Source organism: Choloepus didactylus, chromosome 5 (assembly GCF_015220235.1).
Source record: "Choloepus didactylus isolate mChoDid1 chromosome 5, mChoDid1.pri, whole genome shotgun sequence".
Taxonomy (NCBI): Eukaryota; Metazoa; Chordata; class Mammalia; order Pilosa; family Megalonychidae; genus Choloepus; species Choloepus didactylus.
The window spans coordinates 160,074,851-160,102,417 of record NC_051311.1 but is presented as its reverse complement, the minus strand read 5'-3'; the positions used below and the strand labels follow the sequence as shown (position 1 = coordinate 160,102,417).

Below are 27,567 nucleotides of genomic sequence, written 5' to 3'. Positions count from 1 at the left end.
TTCTCTATCATATGGCTGACAAACTTTTAGTTAACAATTTATGATGGAAATATTATTTATTTACTTCCTATTATCTATCAAATGGAATTGGAAAACACTAATCTGCTCCAGTGTCCCCCAAGTTGTTAAGTTGGCAGGAAGTACAGGTTGCAGTTTGTCCTCATATCTGTATACTGATTTTCAGGATTCTACAACTAACAGTCTCTGACTCCTGCTCAGAATTCTAGGTATAGGCTGACTGATGTCTATTATAACACAAGCCATATTTGCAAAGAGGGCATGATATACTACAGAGTGCTTGGTGAGCAGTTTCATCATGTCCATCAACTGGTAGTCCATCATGTGAACTGATTGTCCTTTAAGAGTAACCTGAGAGGAAGGTGCTAATTGACTCAAGAGAAGAATGCGAATAGTGCTCCAATTAAAAAAAAAAGATCCAAAAAGTGTGCAATGTATATCACTGCAAAAGACCCCTATTTATTATAAAATCTTTTTGATATTGTGTGTGATGAAATTCAGAGATGGGTCAGTGATGTATGTCGTTCTAATGCATGTCCCTTGCTGGCAGTTGTTGTTTATGTAGCAAGATGGTCCCAATATGGGTAAAGCCATAGCTTACCATGGATACCACCCTAGGAATTTCTTTTAATTTTAATTGGAAGTCTAACTCAATGATCAACTGTAGACTTTGAGTTGGGTAGATTCCAAAAGTTCCTTTTTCTTTCTGATCCTCAGTTATGTCTTCTGTAAACTGGGAATAACTATCCATGTCTTAAAAGATTGTTGAGGGGATTTAATAAAATGTCCTTAGTCAATATTCCTGGTTGATCGTAAGTGGTTAATTAATTAATGGCTCTTAGAACTGTTATCATCACTGGTTGTTAATAACCAGAAGAAGACCCATGCTTTTTGTCTGACTGTGTTGTTTTGCCTACAGCCTGGAGAGTATCCGTCAGTGTGGCGTTGCCCTCTGCATCGTGCTGGGATTCTCCATCCTGACGGCATCCATCGGTAGCTACGTGGTCAAGGACAGGGTGTCTGGAGCCAAGAGGCTGCAGCACCTCAGTGGCCTTGGCTACAGGACGTACTGGTTCACCAACTTCCTGTATGACATGGTAGGAGGAGGGGCTGCAATCTCATAAGTCTCCCTGATAGTGATCCATTTAGTGTGGGTGTGTTTGGGGAAAGGGGTATGGCCACCTCAGACCCTCCACAAAAGAAAGCGTCATTTGCTGGCAAGAGTGTTTCAGGTTAAGTGACCTTCATTATCACCATCAATCATTTAAGATTGCTTCAAAAGAGGAAAGAGTGACAAGGTGAAGGGTGAAGATCTGGGAAATCAGGGACCTGCACAGAAATGTAAAGTTTCTTACTGGGGAGATGAGAAAATAATCGCCTTTAATATGTTTTTTCTGGGAGGTGGAGTGAGGTGATAAAAATAATTAGAAATAATCTGTCATCTGCTTACATGAAACCACTTCCAACATGACATGTGCCTCATTTGCACATATGTGCAAAAGGTATTAGCATTTTCCTTTACGTATTCAATTCTCTAGTGGAAATAACTGCAGATCATTTTCTTCATTCCTTAAGAGGATAGTAACAGATGCAATGTTGTGTTGTTTCCCGGAAACCAAAACACTTGTTTTGAATCAAAAAGCACATCTAATATGATAAAGGGCCCTCCAACAGTCAGTATCTACTTTCAGTATTACTTAGAATTGTCGTTTTCATAGGAAAGTGATACTTTGTCCTCATCAATATGATTCATCCTAAGTTACAGAAGAACATACTTAAATTAACAGAAGGGAGAAAGGGTCTGGCATTTACGGAACTCCTTCAATATACCAGATGCTACACTAGCTGCCTTACACTCTGCACGGAATCTAGCTTTCAGTCCTACAGAAACTGGCCTGTCCACACATTGGTCTCATGTAATGTTTATTCCTTTGAGCTGGCTTATAATTTAGCTGATTTATTTCTTCTTGAACAGATAAGATGGATTTTTTTTTTTTAAGTGCGATTTATATGGGCCACACCTAAATTGCCTCAACATTTTAGGAGATCATTTAGTCTAATCAGCTTCTTCTCTGCACTAGCCCAAGGGCGTGAATCATTGCAAACTTACAAACCATAAGGATTTCCAAGGGCCTATCCCTCAAGGTTTTGGTTGATTCGTTCTGGGAAGGACTTGGAAATCTGTATTTTAGTAAGCACCCTACCCAATTAATGGATCTCAGGCAAGACCTAGACATGATGGTCATCCAATCCCCTGTCTCTGAGAGAGTGACTTCTCTAAGATTATATGTCTAGTGAAAGGCAGGGCACATGTTGCAGGGCAAACCTGACTCCTTACTCAATTCTGTTGCTAGAGACACATACTGCAGTTAACCTGTCTACTATCCCATGCCTGACATTTAATGACATCTAATGACCATGGTTTTCCAAGGGAAAATGGAAGAAGGAGACACCAAGATAGAATGAAAGCTCAGAGCAGGGCAGGACACTAGGACACCAGGGAACAAATAGCATTTCCAAAACCCCTGTGTCTCCTCTCGTTTCTGCAGTCCTTAGTTTATTATCCCTTTATCCTTCCCACTACACATGCCTCTTCTTCACCCTGTCATGTTTGACCTTGGGGTTTAAGGGCAGGGAGTATTATTTGCTCCTTGGGTGACCATTGTTCCACCTTTTTCCAATAGCTCCCTGCTTATTCTTTTCAATCACTCATTTAACACAGATCATTGAGATTCCCCTGTGGGTCAAGCTGTGCCCGAGGTATTGGGCATAGAGCAGTGAATAAGGCAGAGGTCTCTCCCCTCATCGAGCTTATATTCTTATAAGAGGAAGCAGAAAACAAACAAGTAAATAAATGAACAAATGCACACACAAAATATAATTGGCTAATGACTGACATAGGAATGGAGGGTGACTCTAAGTTGAGTGGTTCAAGAAGGATGCCAAGGAAGTAGCATTTAAGCTGAGATCTGACAAATAAGGAGTCAGGTAGGGGATGACATTGGGGAAGACCTCTACAGAGATGCCAAAGGACGAGAGATCTTGGAGCGTGAGAGTCAGCCCAGGAATGCTATCACGGGCAGTGTGTGGAGGCTCCTCAAGGTGGGGTCTGAAAGGGATGTGGGGAGTGCCACCAAGGTCTTTGTAGGACAGGGTAAAGAGTCTGTTCTTGGTTCTAAGTGTGGTGGAAAGCCATGATAGGTTGTAGGATTCTGGATTCCTGTAAGTTCCTTCCCTAAGGACATAGGTCTAGGTGGCACTCCAAGGCTAATTGCATTGCTGTGTAATTTCTAGGGTGCAGAAGAGTTTAGAAGGAGATAAATTCAGGTGCAAGCTGAAAGGAAAATTTTGGGAGAAGTACATGAGGATGAATATGCTCATCTGATGTAACCCGTCCCCCTTTCTCCCTTTCTATTTCCTCAGCTCTTTTATTTGGTTTCTGTCTGCCTGTGTGTCGCCATTATTGTTGCCTTCCAGTTAACAGCTTTTACTTTCCGGGAGAACTTGGCAGCCACGGCCCTCCTGCTGGCACTTTTCGGGTATGTGATGAGAAATGCTGCTGCAGAATTATGGTTTGTTTTCTGAAAGTGAAAACCCTCAGGATGGCTCTGAACCACTGTCAGCTTCATGGTTTTCTCTCTTTTCAAGCAATTATGTGGCTTCTACAAGCGACAGTGAGAAAACAAGCTTGAGCAAGATGATGAGTGAGCATGGGGGAAGGGGGTGCTTGAGGTCATCACGACGAAGGTGTTGCCCTGTCTCAGAAAGACCCTCAAGCTGTTTGGCAGACTTGGGCAGTTTGAAATGGATTCTCTGTTATTCTCACTTTGATGTTAATCTGGGAACTCAGACTCATAATCCAGTTACCTCTGAAATTGAATTGGGGGAGTTTCTCTCAGGAAGCTCTTTGTCTGCCTTATTTTTCCCTCCCCTACGATATCAGTCATCTGGAAATGTTTTGTCTAAATTCTAGCTTTTTTCGTTAGAGGAAAATTGAAAAATCAGAAGTAATAATCATTGTCAGTGATCCCCAAATTATCTGTACCTGCTACCAGAAATATATAATTATGTGCCTTCTTATATATCTACATCCAGGCTAAGTGTGTAAGAGATGCTTGCTAATGTAAACAGTGGGGAAAATAATTGACATATTAATTTATTATAATTCAAGGCTAATTTTTTTTTTTTTTTGAAATAAAGTACTCTGCTTTTATTTAAGGCAAGGATAACAAATACAATAGCGTTTACATGGCTCACAGTTATACCAGTGACCTAGGCTTATTCAAAGTATCTATTTAGGGGACAGAATTTTACTTAAGTAAGTAAATGAATAGAAGAATATATAGATGATAGGCATAGACAGACCGACTGACAGATAGATAGACAGACAAGTAGGCAGACAGGACAGATAGACAGCCCTCCTTGGGAATATTGATATTGCCACTCACTGACTTTGTGGCTTTGGAAAAATCAATTACTATCTAAGCCTTGTTTCTTCCTTGTAAAACTCCTACTATGTTGCTGTGAAGATTAAATTAGGTAGTTCATATAAACATCAAGTACAATGTCTGGTAAAGAGCTCACACTTGAATTGTGTCATTATTGTTACTATTAGAATTTTAATATTAGAAGATATTATGTCTTTAGTTACAAAGTATGCTTATAGTAGTCCTATTAATATACTCAACTGGAAATTTCCAAACCCACATGTAAAGATCTATGTATGTGTGTTCCCAGTTCTGAGAAAATAGTTTGATGTCAGTTTATTATTTCAGTTGAATGGATAGTGTCATCATGTCTTTCTATACTCTGAGTAAAACAGGCTTTGCTATGAAATTATTTCTGAACTTTTAGGAGAGCAGATTTAAAAAATTAGACAAAAATCAAATGGTTAGAAACTCTAATTCATGTTTTTGGAAATTTCCATTAACCTTGTCTTCTTTGTGAATCCCCTTAAAAACCTGAATTCAGCTAAGGATTCTTTCCGGACAAATGCTTTGTGACATTTTTGCAAAGCATTTCAGTAGATTCAACAATCTCTTGAAGTACCTTCACAGGCCAACAGTGGTTATACACTCAAGTTAAGGATTCGTGGTTTAGAGGAACTGAGAGGATCTAAAAAGATAATTCAGGCAGTGTGTGCCATTAGGGCAAATTCCAGTGAAGAAGAGTGAAAGAGAGACAGACCAATATCACAGGGCAACACTGCAGGGGCTTCACAGATGAATTCAGATTGTAAAGGTTTCTCCCTCATTGCAGCACAGTTACGCACACAACTCTGAAAATGGCGGCCTTCCCTGTAAGTTGTGGTCTTTGACAAAGTGGAGGAGCCACAAGACCCAGTTGAGGGAGCCACAGTTTCCAGGTGTACCCTGGCCACCTCTGAGGGACGGTATAAGTTCACTCACCCCTTGTTTCCCCATAAAAACCCTCAGGTACGGGCAGCCCAAGGGCAACCCCAAGAAGACTGAATCCCAGAATGAGCAAAAACCTAAGAACATGTCCAGACATTACACAATGCTATTTAACTGTTTGGAGTCTGAGGAAATAACGGATAAATGAATAGGTCTGCATAAGCCATAATAAAATAAAAATGCTTAGAGATAAGTTTCTTCTTTTTTTCACTCTATCAAGGAAATTTTGACATTAAAGCTGAAAAGGGGGATAATTAGCATCAGAAAAGGAAATTAAAACCTAAAAGTGTCTGAAAGTAAAGACAGACTAGCTGATTTAAACAAACTGAAACTTTAAGACCCAGAAAAATTCCGTATTTGGTGCTAAAAGATTAAGAAGCTGAAGTCCCAGAATCCTGTTTTGGATCTTGGGAAATTTATGCAGTGAAATGGGAGGGGCCGATTTTCAAAGTGGAACCCCTCCCCCAAATTCCAGAAACTTGTGAACAGTGCATCTCCAGCAAATTCTATAATTATGTAAGTGATATTATGTTTTAATAAAAGGGTGGAGATTACAAAGCCTCCATAGGTTTCATCAAAAATAACTCATGTTATATAAACCAATTTAATTTCTATATTTTAAAAAAAAGGAAGACTAGAGCTGCCAATTTGTTGATTTTGACAAAATGTTTGAACCAAGTATTGGAGAAGGTGGCTGATGGAAAGGTAGTAAAGAAAGATGGATGGATTCACAACAGGTTGAAAAACATACTCAAAAACTGTTCAGTAATGGACTGATGGGAATTCTCTGGTGGCATCATTTAAGACTATGTACGGCTTTGTCTCTGATTCTATTTTTTTCAATAATGATTTGATCTACTTGTCAGTGATTTAGATGACATAACCCAGTAAGGAAAATTCTTGTAATGAGTAACAAGGTAAAGATTCAGAAGGATCACAAATGGAGCAGAGATTAGTGTTAAGGTGTTAAGTGGTCACTCAAGAGCAGACTGGGGCTGTCCAGGCTTGATGTCAGGATGGTGAGACCACTGTGTTCCCAGATGGCATTATTGGATATGAAGATCCTAACCCAAAGAATTGGTAGTCCTGCTATGTTTTTTACCAGGCAGGCCACATCAAATGCTGTGCAGAGTTCTGCTATGAAATTCCCCTAACCCCCACCTTGCAAAATTTAATAGCTTTTCTTAGATACCCTCTCCTATAAGGAACAAATGAAAAGACATGGCTATGTTGGATCTTTTGTAGTGAAGCCTTAAGAGGGGACCAAAATAGTTATTTTCAGCTATTTAAAGAGCTGTCGCATGGAAAAGAAAACCAACTTGTCATAAGTTGTTCCAGAATATCGAGTTTGAATCAGCAGTTTCAAGTTGGAGTGATTTTTGGTTCCCTCTAAGAATGAATTTTACAGCAATTAGAGCTTCTCCAAAATTTAGTTCACAAACTGCTACTAATGCTTATACTTCCGTTTCAAAAATATTTCCGATACTATTCTTCCATTTGCTTCTCAAAGCAGCCAGATGTGGGAGGGTAGTAAGGCAGAGAGTGAGAGAGTGAATATGTGGTGTTTGGGGTATAAATAAGCATGAGGGTTTGATTCCTCTCTGTGGAACTTTATTTCCGTCAGAGGTGTTGACAATTAGAGCACAAAGTAGTCATGACTTACCTCTCTGGTAATTACTTTGATTTAATTATTTGGTATAGTAACTGTTTTAGAACAATTTTTCAATTGTCTTAAAGCTTTTGTGTAAATGATTTTTTTATGTCCAAATTATGAGTCATACTGCTCTTGAATGATGTTCCTGAAAGAATATATAATTTTATTTATAATATCACAGATATATATTTTCTGAAATATGAAGAGGTATGTCTTTGACCTGGGGACATACCCCAATATCATAGATTTCATATGAAAAAGGAATTGCATGAGATAAAAATAGCTGTCTTAAGAACCTAGAATCTCTCACATCATTTGGAAGACTCATAATTTTCAGAACTAGTTAACATATTCAGAAAACCTCAGGCATTCAGAAGGCAATGGAGTATTGTAGGTTAAACCAATAAGTCATGACAAGACAACAGTGACAAGTTTATCTGGAGCGTACAGAGGACTTGCAGGAACTCTCAATATATAGAAGTCTCATGAGGAAGGTAGTGATTTCAAATAGGTGACTCCTCTGCTGGTATTTGCTTCCATAACTAAAAGTACCAGCTTCCTTTGAGGGGTATAGTGGTACCAAAACAGAAAGAAGTTAAAGGAGGTTGCACATGGATTGAACTTGGCTCTAGGATTATGGAGAAAGAAAAAAGAAATGCAGGTATTTTCATTTTAAGTTCATTGTGGGTGTGCTCTTGGATCTTGAAGTCCTCTGATATTTGTGGGGTCTGTTTCTAGGATTCAGTATTTAGAAATGCCATTCACTCCCCAGCTTTCCAGCACACAGAACTGAATCCCACTTTCAGCTTTGCTACTTATTAGCTGTGGAAATTTGATCAAAGCATTTTAAATTAACTTTCTTAATCCCCTATGGCCCTATGTATAAAATGAGAGTCATCACACCCACCTTCCAGTATCACGTTGGAGAGTACAGGAGAATTAGATTAGAGAAATCTGTGGAAACTTACAACACAGTGCTCAAAATGTAATTGACTTCAAAGGAAGCTTCCATTTTTAATTCTTGTGACTTATTTTTGTAGTGAGCTCCACAGGTTTTCATATTCTAGATATCTTTTGTTTCTATCTACAACAAAGTAGATGTTTTGATGAAAATCAAAGTAAAGGACCAAGACTCAGGCAACCCTGTTCAGGGATGAGACAATGGTGGAAATCAACTGAATTACCCCAGGTCCAGACCTGGGCAAGTCCAGGCCCACCCATGAGCCATATGTTTTGACCCTACCCAGGGCTCTTTCCTTGATATCACAGTGTCATAAGAAGATCCAAATATAGAAAATACTGTTGGCTATGTTACAAAGTGTGTTTTTGTTCACATTGTGAAAAAAATGACCAGGCCAATAAAACCTCCTCTGTACTTCAGTCTTTATACACATAAATGTGATGGTGAACTCATATTATTTTTCATTTTACTTTTCAGATATGCAACTATTCCATGGATGTATCTGATGTCCCGAATCTTCTCCAGCTCGGATGTGGCTTTCATCTCCCACATCTCTTTGAACTTCATCTTTGGCCTTTGTACCATGCTCATGACCATCATGCCTCGGTTATTGGCCATCATCTCCAAAGCTCAGGTCAGTGAGCTTCAGTCTCACCTCCCCAAAGGCAGAAGAGAATGTTTACTCATGCCCATTGCATTGCTTTTCCAAGGAGAATTAAATGAAAATGTACCTGTGTCCACTGCCTTTCAACTCCATTGTGAGAATTTAACTCTAGTGAACTAAAACAACTGCATCTTTATAAGAGCCACTGCCAGGCTTGGCAGTGAGCGGCAAAGAGATACTCACTTTCCATGAGTGAGGGCAGGCTGATGAAATGGTCACTGCTGCATCCCCAGCATCTTTCTATTTGCTGATCAGACAGCTGGATGGATGAATACATGCATGCACATGTTGAAATGTCATGGTGGGAAGAGGCAAACGTTCCTCCTTTTGGGTTTAGACACAACAGAGTAGGATCCGCCACAGTGGCTCCTGCACTCTCAGAGCACAGTATGTCAGGAAGAGTATCAGAGGTGATTCTGACCCCTTTCCTGGCACAAAGTTCATTTTGTTACCTTCAAGGTGTTGGAGAAGAGGGCCATCCATGAGGATTGGCTTGGTGGTTAAGGACCTTTCTCTCTATGAGGGAATTGCTTTTCCCAAAGAACATCTCTATCCAATAGGCCGTTCCCACTAACAAGCCCCCTTTTTGGATATCATCTCCGGCAGGTCTCTAGGTCAAGCTTCAACCTGATTCTGCTGGTGCACCACTTTATGGCCTGCTGTTTTCCTTCTTCTCCATTCTCCTCCCCATTGTGGCATGCCTGGTTCTTGTCCTCTGCTTTCACCCATCCTTTTGCTACTCAACTTTCCATAGCTGCCCATGAGTATGGACTTCAGATTTGCACTCTCCTCTGCCCCCATCCTTTTCAATTCTGCTTTCTATTTTTTACCTCTGACAACATTGCTTTCTCCCAACTCCCTGCTGTTTGCATGGATTCTAATTCTTCAGTAGTTCCCAGGTACCTAGGGGTTTGACTGACAGAAGGGATGAAAAAATGGTCAAGAAAAGGTATAATGCTACTGGTTCTAAGGGATGTGAGGTTGGTCTCATTTCGAATGGGACATGGACTGATGCCTGTTTCAAATGAGTCAGGTTCACTTATTCATGAGCAGACTTCCAGGGACTTAGCAAATTCTCCTATGATGGCTGATGTTAGTTTTTATTTTCATGCCTCACATTTGTGTAGAATCAGTGAAGTATGTAAGCATTCATCATATATTCAGTGAAGGAAGCAATCCATTTGGTGATTTTTGCAGATCTATTGTTGACACTAATCTATGTTAATATGTCCAGCCTCTAAATAGAGAATTTGCAGAGCCATTAATGGCTTTAGCTTGAGGAGAAAATTGCAATCAGCAGTGGCAGTTACACAATGTTCCCTCCTCCTCCATCAGATCTCTAATAAAACATGGGCCATTAGGGATGTCAGTCATGAAATAAGGTGCAAAGGAAAATAGACTCAATCATAATTTCTAGGGTGAGAAAATCAACAGCAGATATCTGCTCTCTGGGACAGAGTCAAAGAAGGAGGAGTTATTTCCAATAGGAAAAGGAAAGATGAGAGATTTTCCAGACCTAAAGAAGAAAGTAGCCTGGAGCCTTTCCATCCTTGGGGTTGTAACAGTGTGGTAGGTGGAGTGGCATTGCTACATCCAACTAATCCACGGCATTGCTTACTTGAACAAAAACAACAGACAGAGGTTGTTTGCAGGAAAAAATGAGTCAAAAATCAATTTGCTTTTGCTGGGGTCTTTCTTTACCTTTGCTCTTTATTTTGACATTTTTGTTTATGAAACTCAGCATTATAAAAGATTGATTTCAAATAACCATTTTTTAAGTTGTCGAGTCTGCAGTGAGTTCTTATAGGATCAATGCTATGGAAGGTGACTGGATTCCCAGATTGGTCTTAACAGTCAATTTAACCAGTATTGACCATTGTGTATAAAAAATGTAGCATTAATATGACTATTTAAATTTTTACCAAACCACAATTTATAAGCTGATTCTGATAGAAAATTCAAGTCGGATTCTAATTGAAGACCTGGAACATCCATCTCTTCCGTTTGTGAGGGTAGAGATAATGTAAGTTGAGGAAAACTCATGAGTTTTGGTATTTATTTTTCTGTGAACTGATCAATTCACTTAGCCTCCACCTAGCCTATTTGGATACTGATGGATGGTTATGCCCATACATTTGTACAGCTACATCCCCGCGTCATATGCGCTGATTATTTGCTAAGTCTATGTTCATTGTGGGCAACTTTCTTTGTATCTGTATGAAGACCATTGTGAAGTCTTTAAAATCAGATATAAAGTCATCACCATTTGTATGTCATTTCCCTAATTACCAGTTCCTGAGTTAGAAGCTGTAATGCTTTGCTGTTTCTATACTGCTGCTAGTAACAGAAATTCTTTTTGCAGTATGTTAATTAATCCAGGGACATAGTTTTATTAAAAATGGGATTGACAAGCCTCTTTAGGACTGCTTGAAATCTATAAATTGTGGCAGTCAGTCAAGACAGGAAGTAGGGGAAAAAAAATGAAAGTTTCAGAATTTTCTTGTGTGGGTATGCAAGACAATAAATCGTAATCTAACAATAAATGGCTCTAAATGCCTCTATCGTATTTTCTATTGCCCCCAAACCATGTTATTTAAAACTGCATTTATGCTTGTAGATTTATAGATTTACATTATAAGAGAAAACTGGACATCATCAGATGTTAAATATATAATTGACAATTCTGTCATATTGTTCCTTAATATTTATGCTATGATGGACACATTCTTGTGCAGTACATACCCTCATTATGACAATTTTGTTCCTTTATTAAAAACAATGTGTTTATTTTTGGATCAACTATTTAACTTGAACATAAGGACAGAGATGCAAAAAATGCTACTCTCTCCATGTCTAAATGTTTCCATAGCTTTGTTGGATAATTCTAGTTAAAATGGCATTTTAGGTTAAATACTTTAAAGTAGCTATACCAGGTCTAAAGGTCAGCTCCATAGATCATCCTGTCAGTGCATTCTCATCAAAGGCTGTGTGCCCTGACAGAAAGATCTTAGTATTAGGATCATAAAGATCAGGTTCAAGTCCTGGCTCTACCTCATTACGGCTGGGACACGTTTATCAGCCTAAGACTGTGTTCTCATTGGTAAAATTCACTTACTACTCAGTACTTTGTAAATTTATTGAGAATGAAATGTGATAAGTTGCATAAAGCTAGAAGCATACGAAGACTTCCAGAAAGCACTCAGTGGACACCTGATAAATGAACATTGCAGTAATTTAAATATCATTAAAAATTAAAGTTAATGTTCATCAAGCATTGATGGTAAAGACTATAATGTATGTAATTTTCTGTGAGATGTCAAATTATTGGGTACATTTAATTTTAAATCTGTGCAGATATTCAGCCTATCTTATATATTTCACTTTCTCCACAATTGCATCTTGTTTGATCTCTTTTCATCTCCTCTCCCTTGATTTATCCTTATCCTTTCAACACCATAAAATTCTAATATATCTGATAATGAAAACTATGTATATTTAGCATTTGCTGTATTCTAAGTATGAAGGAGGCATTTCATGTGTTATGTAAATGCTCACTCACCTTGTAAATGACTGCTAATAATATTCACTCATTTAAACACGCACATTCGCTTTATGACCACTTGCTTTTATTTCCTAGCTACCAAAACAAATGCCATGCAATGCAATGGGTTGAATTAAACAATGGGAATTTATTGGCTGCTGGTGATCCTTGGTCCTTGACTTTTCTGTCACATGGCAATGTACATAGTGGCCTCTCCTGGCTCTCCTTTCTTTTCCAGGTTCCACTGATTTCCAGAGTCTATCTGCTCCCTGTGGCTTTTCTCTCTGGCTTTCATTCTGCTTATAAGGAACTCCAGTAATTCAGATTAAAGCCCAACCTGGTTCCGTTGGGCGACACCTTAACTGATGTAACATCTTGAGGAGATCTTATTTGTAATAAGTCCACACCCGCAGAAAGGGATTAAGTTTAAGAATGTGTATTTCTAGGGTACATAGATCCAAACCATCACAGCACTAATGTTACTCACTTTAAATGATGATAAATTGAGGCTTAGAGAACTTAATTAACCTGCCAAAGGTCAAGCACCAACAGCACGTGGTAGAGCCAGATCTTCAGTCCAAATTTGATTGTCTGAAAAGCCCGAAGTCTAAAATACTTCGCTATATTCTTAAATACATGAATGAATGAAAGAAGATTCTTTTAGATATTTTCTAAAATCAAGTGAATTAACACGAGGACATATGATTTATAAAAACACGCATGTATCTCTTCTCCACCAGGAAATATTCTGTTGTTCCAAATGTTTGTTCATTTGCTCATTCAGCTTCTATTTATCAAGCATCTGCTGTATCACAGATGTTGTAATAAGTTCTGGGGGGTAAAGCTGTGAACATATTCATTTCCCTCAGAGTGTTTGTGATCCAGTGGATGAAATAAAAAGGTGAACATTGTGATTAGAGATGTGATATTGATGAACCCAGGTGTTCAATGAAATCATCAGAGCAGCCCTTTCCCTAGTCTCAGAGCTATCTGAGAAGATGAGCTCTAAGCTAATAACTTGAAGGGGAAAAGGTGGAGGCTTTACAGTCACAGGAAAGAGCACATGGAAATTTCTAGAGTGATTTCTGATCATTACAATCAGCCTAGGACAGCTGGAGAGTAGAATGCAAGGGACTGGGGAATGGTGGAATAGAAAACTGGAGAAGGGCTCAAAATACAGAGGATCTTCCATGCAATACTAAAGCGCTGGGGTTTCTGAAGAAAATAGGAAGTGGTTTGATGTGGCTTTAATCAGGGATGTGAATTTTACATTTTAGAAAAGTGCCACATGGAAACATTTTGAAGGTGATACATATTGGAGGCAAGGACTGGTTAGAAGGTTGTCGCGACAACCCAGGAGAGAGAATTGTATAGTTTAAACTAGGGATATAGCAACAGACATTGAGAGAAATAAATAGCTTTTGAGGATATTTTGAAGGAAGAATCGATCTGATGTAGGATGTAAAAGTGAGGAAGGAAAGAATGAACACTGGTGCCATTCATTGAGCAGGCTCAAAATGTAAACCCTGTTGGGGACATTTTTTGCTGCTACTGTTATATCTCAGCACCAGTAACAGAGCATGGGACATAGTAAAGCCACAGTAAATATGTATTCACTATTCGGGAACTCTGATAGGGAAGAGCTTTCCTTTTGGACACGTTGAATTCAAGATGCTCCTGGGGTGCATGAGGAGATATCCAGTGAGAACATCTTATTGGCTGAGGTAAGGAGAACTTGGAAGATATGTGGCCAAGGAGAAATGGAGGTTATTGGTATGTGTTGTGAAATGGGGAATAGCTTTTCATTTGGCTTCTTTTTCTCTGTCTTTCTTTTTGCAGAATTTACAGAACATCTATGACATTCTCAAGTGGGCCTTCACCATTTTTCCTCAATTCTGCCTGGGTCAAGGACTGATAGAACTCTGTTATAATCAGATCAGATATGACCTGACCCACAACTTTGGCATTGATCCCTATGTGAGTCCCTTTGAGATGAACTTCCTGGGCTGGATCTTCGTGGAGTTGGCCTTACAGGGCACCGTACTTCTCCTCGTGCGGATCCTGCTGCACGGGGACCTTCTGCTGCAGTTAAGGTGTGTCCTTCTCTGCTCAACCTTGAATGGCTCAGAAGCTCTTGGATAAAGAGAGAGAGAGGAAAAAAATGCACCTTGGAAGTTGCAAAATAAGAAACATGCCTTATCATTATTATACATGGGTTCTAATGAATTTCGGTTTTATAACTTTCTATTGGTATCTCTCAACAACTACTGAGGAGAATGTTAATAGAGAAGGTGCCAACCTGTGAGATCATTTTTTACAGCTATTTAATTGCCTCAACATATTTTCCACTTTGAAATTGCTCAGTTTCCCCATTACTTTGATTGTAACACCAAAGGTGAATTTGGTTAATGCCATAACACAATTGATTTTTGTAGCTACATTTATTAGCTTCTGGAAGCAGGTATGTATAAGCAATTCAGTGCAGATAACCACACACTTTTCCCCAGATACAGTTATTTCTGTTGCTGTGTTCTTATCTTTGTTAGGTGATGAAAATGGTAATACAGAATCCCCTTTGGGAGATGTCAAGATGCTCTGTTCTCTAGTATCAGAAGATTTTTCTTTAAAAAGAAGGCTTCCTTTATTACTTTTGCTTTGTACAGTAAAAGTTAAACCATATTTTAAAATAATGGCTTTGTAATGCAAGGTAAATGGTCATTATTGGTCTTTGTCAATGTAAAGGTTACAGAACATGGAAATGTAATTTAATTTAGATACTACTTGCCTAAGATTCCCTAATAGGTGACTGTCACTCTGATCATGTAACTAAGTCAATTTGTTTTTGTATATTGATATCTAACCAGATCACTGATCATTTCCTAAAAGGTAAAGCCAAGGTTTTTAGCAAGGTCCATCTCCAATCTGGCAACTCATGTTGAATCAAGCAATTTGAATTCTCCTCCAACCCCCTCATAGATGCACATGTGCCCGGAATCCAATGCTCAGTCTGTATATGTTACCAAGATTGACTTCTCTCACTGTCAAATTCTCCACCCTTCTCCCCCGCTGCCTCCTCAGCTAGTTTTGATGCCTTCACAATATTTTCATTATGTCTTGCCTTTCTCTGTCACTGTCAATGTTGCTTTATAGTATTTATAGATTAATCACTTCTGCTTGACTATCTGTTCTTTCTGGCAGGGAATATTTTGGCTAGGAGCTAACTAAAATTATAATTTTTGGCAGCAGCTGAATCTTGAAAGAGAATAGAAGTATACCTGCCCTCTGCATCTGGGGAACAGAATTCCTGCCTTCCCTCCACCTTGGCAGTCTGTGAGCTGCACTTGATGCTGTCCATGGTCCTGAGTGTGCAAGCCTACTTGGTTGTCATGCGTCCAACCTCCCCACTTTAGATCTGGACCTGCAAACCATGTGTCCTCATTTGTCAGAGCTGCTATGACAGATGCCACACAGTGGATTGGCTAAACAACAAGCCATTTGTGGTCTCATGGTTTGAAGGCTGGAAGTCCCAAATCAAGATGTCAGCAAGGCCATGTTTTCTCTGGGAGCCAGTAGCTTTCTGGCAAGGGCAGTCGTCCATCACAAGGAACTCCTACTCTCCTCTCTGGCTTCTGGTTTCTGGCTTCTGACTGACTATGCCTGAATTTCCTCTCTTTATAAGGACTCCTGCCATATTGATTAAGACCCACGTTGAATCAATTTGGTCTTATCTAAACGGTTCTTTGAAGATCCTATTCACAAATGAGTCCCAACCACAACTCCTGACATCTTCAAAAGTCCTGTTTACAAATGAGTTCATGCCCACAGGAACATGCATTAAGAGTTGAACATGTTTTTTGTGGGGGGCTTGAGCCAGTCTCCAACATCGTGCTGCTTGCCTTGGGGTTTCTGCTAAGAAATCCAGATCTCCCGTCAGCCCAGGCAGAGTTTTGAGAGTTCTCCAACCTGGAACTGGACCCTTGGGGGCTGGCTGGGTCAGATCACTCACATGTTGCAGGATGGCATTTCTCTCCACATATTAGGTGTGCTGAATATCTGGTGTCCAACTGGGATCTTCCTCTTTGATATAGATGCCATTTTTTCATGATTGTCAGTTTGATGACAACAAAATAACACATTTCTGAGCATAGTTTGATAGAAGTATAAGGATATTGAATTGTGTATGTAACCATGGGCAATTGTCTTCCACACATTAGAATGGCTCGAGAAGACTTATACAAATATGTGCACCTGGGCCCCACCTAAAGCCAAGAGATCTGAAGTCCTGAGGGTGGGACCCTGGTTGGTATTTGGAAAGCTTCCCAGTGTAGGGTGAAAAGGGTGACAGTGGGGATGGATCCCAGAATGGAATGGCACAATTTCCTGTTGGGGCAACAAAGAGAATTCTAGAAGGCCAGGCCAGGGCTCAGGGTTAACTGGGAAAGGGGAGAATGGATCAGGTCTGAACCTTTTTTTTTTTTTTCATTTTTTATTTGATGCAATTTTATTGAAATATATTCACATACCATACAGTCTATTCATAATATCATCACATAGTTGTGCATTCATCATGACAATTAATTTTAGAACATTTTCATTACTTAAAAAAAAGAAAAAGAAAAGAGAAAACCCCGAAGTTCCCATACCCTTTATTTCCCCTTATTATTGACTGCTGGTATTTGTGTGGTATGTTAGTTACTGTTGAAAGAAAATTAAGATATTATTGTTAACTGTACTACATAGTTTGCAGTGGGTACATTTTTCCCCATGTATCACTCTGTTATTAACTCCTGTAATAGTGCTGTGCATTTGTTCTAGTTCGTGAAAGAACTTTTTAACATTTTTACTGTTAATCACAGTCATCGTCCACCACAAGATTCACTGTTTTTTTTTAATAATTAATTTTATTCAGATATATTCATGTGCCATGCAGCCATACAAAGCATACAATCAATTGTTCACAGTACCACCATATAGTCCTGTGTCTGTCACCAAAATTAATTTTTGAACATTTTCATTACCGAACACACTAAAGTAATAAGAATAAAAATTAAAGTGAAAAAGAACAATTAAAGTAAAAAAGAATACTGGGTGCTTTTTTTTTTTTTTGCTCCCATTTTTTTACCTTTCCTTTAAGTAAACTTGTTATGTAATTATACCATTCATACAAAAAAAGTGTAAAATTCAATAAATTTTCACAAATTGAACTCGCCCATGTGACCCCCTCTCAGATTAATACGTTGATCATGAACAGTACTCACCTTCCAGCCAATAGCCAGCCTGTATGTCACCACGGTCCTTATTTACATCATGATTATTTTCTCATGCCCTGTGAATTTATATAAATGGAAACATACAATATATACTCACTTGTGAGTATCTAGCTATATTTTCTCATCATTTATGCTGTTTATGGACTAAATTATATGTCCATCAAATTGTAAATCCAGGTATGGAAAAAATTACAGAGAAAAGAGCTGGTAGGTGCTGGGCTCAGACAATGTATATTTTATTTTTTATTTTATTTTTAATACCTTTATATTTCAAAATAGTTTAAGACTCACAGGAAGTTGCAAATATAGTGCAGAGTCCCTATGTCTCTTTCACCTGCTTCCTCCAAAGATAATATAATACTGTATATTACATAACCATATTACATTGTCAAAACCAGGGAATTGGTGTTGGTGCAATGTTAACTCAGTGGTCTGTACCTTTTGAAGCTTTAAATTGTTGGTGTATTACAGTTTACAGGGGAATCTGAAATTTATTTGAAGGTTGAAATGGAACAGATTGAAAATCATAAAGAGGATTGAAAAATGAGCAGCTCAGATTTAGGGTGAATGAATTATAGTCAAAAATGACATTTGTATCCATCCAGCAAATACGTATTGAATACAATGAGTAAGGCATTGTGCAGTATTTGCCATGCAGTCCTTTTTTGCAATCCAACATACACTATGTAACTAGAATACTTGCATATTTTTATAGACAATGTACTTTATTAAATGACATGCTTAATCTCTTTCCTAGTGATTCCTTAAGAAAATGTTGATAGCTTTTTATACATTTTAGCACAAAAGACTGGCATGTCATTATTATTCATAAAGTTGAAAAGTAGCTCCATTTTAATGCCAACCCATTTCCCTGCCTGCTAGGATTGTGTATGTCTCCTTGGTATTTGTGAATGAAAATGGACTCCTGCTGGTTAATCAGCAAACAGGGTGACAGAGCTGGGATAATGATATGGAAAAATGATACTGCAGAGATCCAAAGACCATATCTTTTATTTTTACAGATCTCCGACTTTTCTTTCTTTGTAAACTGCTCCATACAGTTTCCAGGTATGAATTAACTCTGACTTTATCTTCCCAGGGGTCACTCCACCCCCAGAGACACTGTCAAATCTTCTAAGGACACAGATGTTGAAAAAGAGCAAGTGAGGGTGCTTGAAGGAAGGACTAGTGGAGACATTCTTGTGTTGCACAACCTTAGTAAAAGTTATCAAGGCCTTTTCAAGAGGACCACTGCTGTGCAAGATATTAGTTTGGGCATACCAAGAGGAGAGGTAAAGAAACTTTGGTTTTTTAACCCTGTGCAATTCTAATTATTGATCTGCTTGTGTTATTTTTCTGAATATCTGAAAGAGCTGAAAGGCACCTGTAAATTTCAGGAATTTCTGTAAAATCAATAGAAGCAGAACATGAGTAGTGGGTCTGTGGCTCCTTCCATTGTGAAAATATCACTGATTGATTGATAGGGATCATTTTGTTTCATAATTCTTAAAATTTCAAGTGATTGGGGAATTGTAATTATTGTTTGGGTTATGAGATCACTTTTTATCTTGTGGGAATATTTTATGAATCCAATCAATTAAGGAAACCCCTTTCAACTCTTACTTGGACTTCAGTATTCTTTAAGTGGCCAGTTAGGCACATGTAGTAAAAAGTGGAAAGGAAAAGAAAAGGCAAAGAAAACTCACACTGTAGAAATAGCTCAGAAAATTTCCCATGCATTAATTCAGTAGAAATGTTTAATCAGAACTGACAGAAGCCATACAAATTGTTCCTGATTTGTGCTTAATGCATAAAGGGAAATCAGTTCTGGAAATGATTGCCTTTAATTAACTGTTAAAAATAAAAGAGCACCTTGCATTTATATTGTTTCAAGCTCCTAAGAAATTCAAAGCAGGTTTTGGCATTATCTGATTTGCACTTATGTCCGCCTTGGGAGCGGAGAGCAGGCATGTCAGTTATGAGTGTTCTAAAATACAGAGAAGTTGCGGGAACCATCAGAACAACCAACACTAGCCTTAGAATCTGGACCGTGACTTGTAGAACAGGACAAACTGTTAAGGAAGGATTTGTTTTTTTCAGTTGTTGTTTGCAACTTCTCTAAGATTTAGGCATCTTATTCAACTATTACCCTTGCTTTAAAAATGGATAGTAGTTTTGCCTCTAAGGGATAAGAGAAAAACTTGCAAATCTTCATAAGCAAGATGCTCCAGCTATCTAAAATGATTCTAAGATGGCATTTAAATTTGGGTTCCTTCCTGTATGCTTTTACGAGCATCACAACTCATAAGGGCAAGGGCCTGTGGAAGATAGAGAGATGGCTAAGAAATGTCCCTCACATTTTAGGAATTAATAATTGAGTAGGAAGCGAGAGATCATAAACATATACACAAGCATTGCCTCGAGGCCAGACAAGATTAAAAGGCAAATGAGTGGTGTTTTCTTAAGTGCTATGAAGTCTGGAGAAGGACAGCCGTGGATGAGGGCTGGCATGGGCTGGGAGAGTGCTTTTAAAACAGTGGGTTTTGATTTAGCCTTGAAGGATAGGTATAGCTCAGATCAGCTGATGTTATTGTACCTTGGGACAGCCTGCTCAGGGACTGTTCCAGCTGACAGCAGTGACATGGCACGTCAGTTATGGAACAAGATGGCCCGTTTTTCAGATGATGGTAGTGATCCAGTTGAATTAGGCGAAACATGGTAATGAAGACAGTGCAATTCGGAGAAGACGCTGGCATCAAGAGGTTCAAAATAGGATATGTGATGGTTAGGTGGGGTATTGCTCAGGTCGTAGAATATCCAGAAGCAATCAGTTTTCCAGGATTCAAGGAACCAGGAAGCCATTTTATGGTAGCAGAGTCTGTCAGTAGACAGCAGCACCTATCAGCAAACAGCAGCTATCCAGATTCAGATGACTTGGAAGGAGATTGACAGAGCCCAGAAAAACTCAATCTCTAAGGCAGAATCTCAGGCAAGGGTTATACTGGGGAATAAAATTGAGACTAGGTCTAGAAAAGAAAGCAAGGTCATTTTGAACATGGGCTATATGACAGGCTTGGACCCAGACATAAATTGACTTAATACTGAGTGTCAATGTATGGTCATTAAATATTGCCTTCCTAATTAAGGCCAGGATTATCCCAGACACTAGGTTACAACTGAATATACAGGTGACAAACAGCCTCTTCAATGGAAAAACAAGGTATACAAGAAGGCTGGGAACCTGGTTGGAATGGAGATTAATGATGATTATGATGAAGATAAGATAGATAGATAGATAGGTAAAATGGAATATGTGGAAGGTAACAACAAAATATTTTAGAAAGTACTTTTAAAATATACAACAATAAATTCAGGAAGATACTAGTGATTATGTTGGTGTGACTTCCAGAAAACATAATACTTATCAAAGGGACATAATTAGGAGCTTCCTTAGAATGACCCATATACTGTAGGAAATCTATGCATAATTTGGGTTGGCATTTACTTCTCATCCTCTTGACTTTTCCATCCATGGACTTCCTTGTCTGTAAAGTAATGTTGAATTTATATACCAACTGCTACGATGATTTTGAGAATACTTTGTGACCCATATGTACTTTTTACAATAATAGGATTTTAAAAGTCTACAAATGTAACAAATCAGCAACTCAAAGTTGGTTGAAAGCCAGCACTGTTCCTAATGTAATTTTTATTTTTTACTTTTCTCCTCTTAGTGCTTTGGGCTTCTCGGAGTGAATGGTGCTGGGAAGAGTACCACCTTCAAAATGCTGACGGGTGACATCCTTCCAACGTCAGGCCATGCCATCATCAGGATTCCCACAGGGTAAAATCTGGATTTAATCGATTTTCTCACCTAAGGAGATAATTCTCCAGTCCAGAGAACTCTAAACATGACCTCAGTCCTGTGGACTGAAGTCTGAGACTGCCGTTTTCTCCAAATTTACCTTCCGATGTTACCACTTCTCAGAGGAGAGAAAGAGCTTCCAAATCTAGATCCACTGAGCTCAATATTTCTAGGCAGAGCAAAGGTCAAGGAGGTTTTGGGCAAAAGCAGACAAGAGCAGCCCTCCTTCAGAAGCACCCAGCACGGACTTGACGGTGCTCAGCTTCCTAAGCCCTTTGCGGTTAACCCAGGTCAGCAGGAAACAGCCAGACGCTGGTTCTCTTGCTTCACCTTTGGATAGACCCTCAAATGCCCCTAACCAAAATTAAAGTGGCCAGGAGAGTCCAGATGGTTTCCTTCTTTTTGCCTTGCAGATCTTTTCTACTTTGGTCTGGGTTCAAGGTACATATTACAAACCCCGAGAGTAATACTTGGGGTTGAGGTGAATTGGGGAAGACATTTATTCCACTTGCTCCAAATGAGTATGCTGGTCATACAGCACACCCCCAGGCTGTACGAGGCCAGCGAATTCTGTGCACACTCTGCAGGCAGTGCATGCGCAGAGTTTTACTACATTTATTCCATGTTCCCATATTCCTCTATTGCCTCAGCCCTTCTGTGCTTCACGTGTCACTCTATTCTGGAACTCCTTCTAAACTGCAGCGCTTACCTAGGCACATTTCCTTCAGTAGCCTGAGAGCTGTCATTCCTCTTCTGCACATGAGCTGTCATCCAGTTGACAATCATAGCTTTACTTTCCCCCCACTCTGAGCAGGACTGTTGGTATTTTTTAATTTGTTTTTATTTTTTCTCTCTTCTATGAAGAAGAGATTCTCTGTTTTAAAACTATTTGGAGGCTGGATTTGCTACCTTATGGTTGGTCTATTAAGGCTCCCCTTAGAGCAACCTGACTCAATAACACAAAGTAAAATTGTACAAGTTTAATTTTATTAAAGCTATTTTCTAGACATCCCATCTCCGTACACAACCTGTGTGCACACTAATATAGATGTTCCCATGTACCATTCTAGATTCCAACACTTCTTATTTTCAATACTGTAGTATCGTAGTATCAGGTTCTCGGCATTTTGCTTTTTTTTTTTCCCTACTATAGCAAACTTACTGGAACCTGGTGATAGATTTCAAACTTCTGTGGTTGAAATTGCATAATAAAGCCATATGGCTTGCTATACATTCTCTAAAGGTCATTATATAAAGAGCTACCAAGTTTTCAGTATCTTAATTTCATAGTTTGTCTGCTAGGGATCGTAGAATCATTCCTTAATAGACGGGAAAATTTGCTTTAGATTTTTAAGCATGGGCTCAAATTTAGTATTTGAAAAAAATGTGCAAGAATATCATATTCACCTATTAACTGGTTAATTCCTTCAATCAACAAATATTTATTATTTATTGATGACATACCAGGCATCAAGAGGATAAAAAATTTTCCTCTAATCCTAAAATCCAGGGCTAATATCTTCATATCTCTTACCAATCTTTTTTCAATGCTCATGTCTAATTTAAATATGCATACATATCTGGGTGTAAAAATTTAGTTGTATCTATTATCTTTCCCTGTGTGTGTGTGGTGTGGTGTGATTAAGTGTGGGTGTTTGGAGACAGAGATGCATTTTTCAGTATCAGATAACATTAAAAAGATTGTTTAGTATACACCATTTATACTTATTCCACTAACATTTTCATAATCCTCTTTGATAATGATTATTAAACATTTTAATATTTTTGCAAGTGTGATGGATATGAAATCTCATTTAAAATTAATTTGCACTTCCCTGATTACCCATGAAATTGAATGACTTTCCCATAGCTTTGGTTACATAGGTTTCCTTTCTGCCAATTGTCTGTCATGTTCTTTGTCCTTTTTTTCTATGATTGCCTGTCTTTTTGTTACTCAATAATGTAGGAGTACTTTATATATTTTCCTGGAAACTAATCCTTTTGTGTGTTTTATATGTTGTACATATTCTCTTTCAGTTGATCTTGTATTTTGTTTTAAAGGTTTCTTTTGATAGAAATTCTCAGTTTTGATTAAGTCAGTTTTCTCAGATTTTCCCTTTGTGATTTCTTGCTATGTGAGTCTAGTTTAAAAAAGTCTTCTCTTTCTCAGGTCATAGAGCTGTTTTCCACATTTTAATTTTAAAGCTTTTATTTTATGCTCAAGTTTGCATTTTTATTGAATTTATATTTGAATACATTGTGTTGTAGTGAAATATAATTTTATTTTTTCCCTCCCAAATTCCAATTTTCCTAATACAATTTCTTAATAAATTATCCTTTGCCCCCATTGGTTAGAAGTGCTTTCCCTGTTATATAACACATTCTCATCTATATTAGGGATTCTGCCTCAATTTCTCTTGTTCTGTGACGGATCCTAGTCAGTTGCCTTTCTGTTTTTCTTCCTGGTCCTCATTTTCAGAATTGTTAGGATGATTTCAGGCCTTTATTATTTGTTGCTATTAATTTTCAAATCATTTTATCAAATTCCACAAAAATGTCACAGTGTTTGCATTTTTATTAGAATTACGTCAACTTTATACTATGGATTTGACATCTTTATGATATATTTTTGTCTTACCCTTGACTATGGTATATATTGCCATTTATTCAGACCATTTTTAACACATCATTTAACTATGTTTTATGATTTTCATATGAAGTCTCTGCATATGATTTTTAGATATATTATCCGGATGACTTTGTCTTCAGCAGAAGTCAATTCATCTGTTAATTGTTTATTTTATTGGCTTCCTTTTTGTTAGCTGTTTTCATGGCCCTTGGAATTTTGCTAGCTTTGCTTTCAGGTGAGTTCGTTTAGGTGTTTTTGCCTTGTCCCTCTTTTTCTGTGTGCATCCCCCTTCTTTCTAGTAGTTTTTTGGTTCCTTCCACTCTTTATTCCCTAGATCTCTAGCCCAAAACTGAGTTGACAGCTTTAGGTTTCCATCCTGTAGCAATATGGAGAATCTCCCATTTCCAGTCACCATTTCCTGGTTCTGCCACTTCTGATCAGTGCCCCAAACAACTTTCCTCAGCCTCCTTCCCCAAGAGCTGAGGCTTCTCTCCAGATCCAAGTATCACACATTGAACTTAATTTTCCCTCTCCTCCTATACATGAAGTGTCTTGGGTTGCCATTTTATTTACCCAGTTTTGAGGCTAACTGATGGGTTTCCAGTCATCCTCAGAAGGTGATCAGTTAAGGTTCTTTAATTTTTTTTCCTAATATCATAATTTTGCATCATTCTGACTTCATTCAGATAGGATTAAAATATGTCACAAAAGTTGCTATGGACTTTGTTACATCTGCTTTTTGGATCTCCCTTTCCCTCCCTCTCTCCACACTCTATAGTTTACTTCCCTTATCCATATAGTGGGACCAATAGTAACTCTAATGCTTGAATGAAGGTTCAATGATATTCCATGTAAAAGCCAGGTTGTCCTATAAAAGACATGTAGTTGTCATTAAAAAATATTCCCTTTCCTAACTTAACTGAAGAAAATTAGAAACTTCAAAGCATTGTCTATCTGATTCCAAATGCTACCTGTTTAATCAGCGTGTTTTTATATATCTTCTTTTTCTTGGGGTGAGGGGTGTTAAATTTTTTATTAGAGAAGTTGTGGGTTTACAGAACAAACAGGCATAAAATAGAGGATTCCCATATACCTTCTCAGCATCAATACTTGCATTGGTGAGGAAAATTCATTACAATTGATGATAACACTTTATTTGTAATTCTACTATTTTTTTAACAGTAGCTACATTTGTTACATAGATGAAAGATTATTAAAGTAGTATTATTAACTATTGTCCATAGTTTGCATAGGGGCATTCCCCCCATATTACCAACCTATTATTATTTTTTTCATGCATGTCTTTATTTTATTATTCATCTACTCATACACTGGATAAAGAGGGTGTCATTCACAAGGTTTTTATAATCATCCGGTCACAAGATGAAAGCTATATAGTTAAACAATCATTATCAAAGAACAAGGCTACTGGGTTACAGTTCAACAACTGCAGGTATTTTCTTCTGGCTGTTATAATACACTAGAAACTAAAAACAATTATCTGTATAATGAGTCAGTAGTTATAATCATTTGTTAATCCAGAACTTCTCTGTTACAACTCTTCCCTTTCATTTGGTCATTCTCTCAATCTTCAGGGATATCTGGGCAATGACTATTCTAGCTTCTTCATGCCGAAGTTGGGTGTTGACGTCATAAGGTAGAGGAATGAAACTGGTTGATGTTCTTGGAGAGACTGATACCTCTGGGTTTCAGGACTTACCTGGCATATAAGCCACCTGGATGCTTTAAGTTTCTGAAAACAAGTAAACTTAATAGGTAAAACTTTTATAGAGGCTTAAATAGAGCCCAGGGTATTCTTTAGGGTTTTCAGGAATACTTTTGGATGGGTCTTGGCATACTGTGGCAATTTGCAATATCTGGCTGAAGCTTGCAAAATGGTAACCTCCAGAATAGCCTCTTGACTGTATTTGAAATCTCTCAGCCACTGAAACTTTATTTTGTTTCATTTCTCTTCCCCCTTTTGGTCAAGAAGGCTTTCTCAATCCCATGATGCTAGAGCCAGTCTCATCCTTGGGAGTCATGTTCCACATTTCCAGGGAGACTTACACCTTGAGAGTCATTTCCCAATTAGAGGGGAGGGTAATGAGTTTGTTTGCAGAGTTTGGCTTAGAGACACCACATCTGAGCAACAAAAGAGGTTTTCTGGGGGAGACTCTTAGGCATAATTGTAAGTAGGCTTAGCTTCACTATTACACAGATAAGTTTCATAAGGGCAAGCCTTAAGATCGAGGACTTGGCTTATTAAATTGGGAGTCTCTAATGCTTGAGAGAATGTCAGGAATTCCCCAGGTGGGAAGTTTAATAGTTCCACTTTTTTTCTCCACTCCCTCAAGGGACTTTGCAAATATATATATTTTTAATTTTCTGCCCAAAATGCTCTGGAATGTATCAGGGTATTGCAATAACATGTAAAGAATAACACAATGTCATTCCCTATTCTATATTTCATGTAATTATGTTGTTTAAATAAACTGACCAGACAGGTTAGATTAGATAGTATACTACAGAAAATTTAAATGTTGGACAATATAAACCTCTCTTCCTTTGTTCTCACACAGAAGGTGAAGTTCTAAAATACAGACAATATCATCCTTTATCCTGCATTTTGATTTACCTTAGTCCTATCTAGATCAGCTTCACTCATATCTCTAATTGAAGTCTGATCTCTTTTTCAGTTTCTTTAATAGTTGCTGTATGGGGTAATGCTGACTTTCAGAGCTGCAGATCTCTAACTCTGAGTCTCAGGTTTCACACAGATACACAAAGTTTCAGGGAACTACCAGGTTATACACAAAGTGCACAACATCTCAGAATCTAGAGATAACAGTTAAAACTCAGGAGTAAATGTGACTGCTGCAAGAGCTTACAATCTAGCAACCTTTACAGTGAGCCTTATTGAACATTCTGTGCTCTTTAATCATCAATTGTCCAATCTCTGCCCACTTTCTATCTCCTGATAACCTATGCTCTTGAATTTAATCTCAGAGTTTGCTAATTATCTTTAATTTATATTAGTGTGGTGTCACACTAATATAAACGATATTTGTCCTTTCATTTCTGGCCTGTTTCACTCAACATAATATCCTCAAGGTTCAGTCACCTCATTGCATGCCTCATGAATTCATTCCTTTCTGCAGCTGCACAATATTGCATAATATAAATACACCACAGTTTGCTCTTCTGCTCATCAGTCAATGTACCCTTAGGCCACCTCCATCCATTGGCAATCATTAATAATGCTGCCATAATCACCAGTGTGCATAGGACTATTCATGTCCCTGCTTTCAGTTCTTCTAAGTGTATACCTAGTAACTGGATCATATGGCAGCCCTATCCTTAGCTCCTGTGGAACCACCACGCTGCCTTCCAGAGAGGCTGCACTATTCTACTTCCCTACCAACTGTAGATAGGTATCTCTCTCTCCACATATATATCCTCTTAACTGTTATAATTTATTGTTATCTGTGAGCAGAGAATACAAATTTCTATTTGGTTGGTCTATGTCAATTGATGAACACTCAACATTAGGA

At 38.2% G+C, this 27,567-nt stretch overlaps 1 protein-coding gene across 1 annotated transcript in view; it reads left to right on the top strand.

Moving 5' to 3' along the window:
• Positions 1 to 27,567, top strand: part of ABCA13 (ATP binding cassette subfamily A member 13) — a 453,377-nt gene that overhangs the window by 339,967 nt on the left and 85,843 nt on the right. Inside the window, exons 49-54 of the mRNA XM_037837193.1 lie at positions 938 to 1,115; positions 3,442 to 3,557; positions 8,525 to 8,681; positions 14,092 to 14,345; positions 18,622 to 18,814; positions 21,257 to 21,366. Of these exons, the coding sequence (XP_037693121.1) occupies positions 938 to 1,115; positions 3,442 to 3,557; positions 8,525 to 8,681; positions 14,092 to 14,345; positions 18,622 to 18,814; positions 21,257 to 21,366 (1,008 nt within the window). The remainder of the gene's footprint in view (positions 1 to 937; positions 1,116 to 3,441; positions 3,558 to 8,524; positions 8,682 to 14,091; positions 14,346 to 18,621; positions 18,815 to 21,256; positions 21,367 to 27,567) is intronic.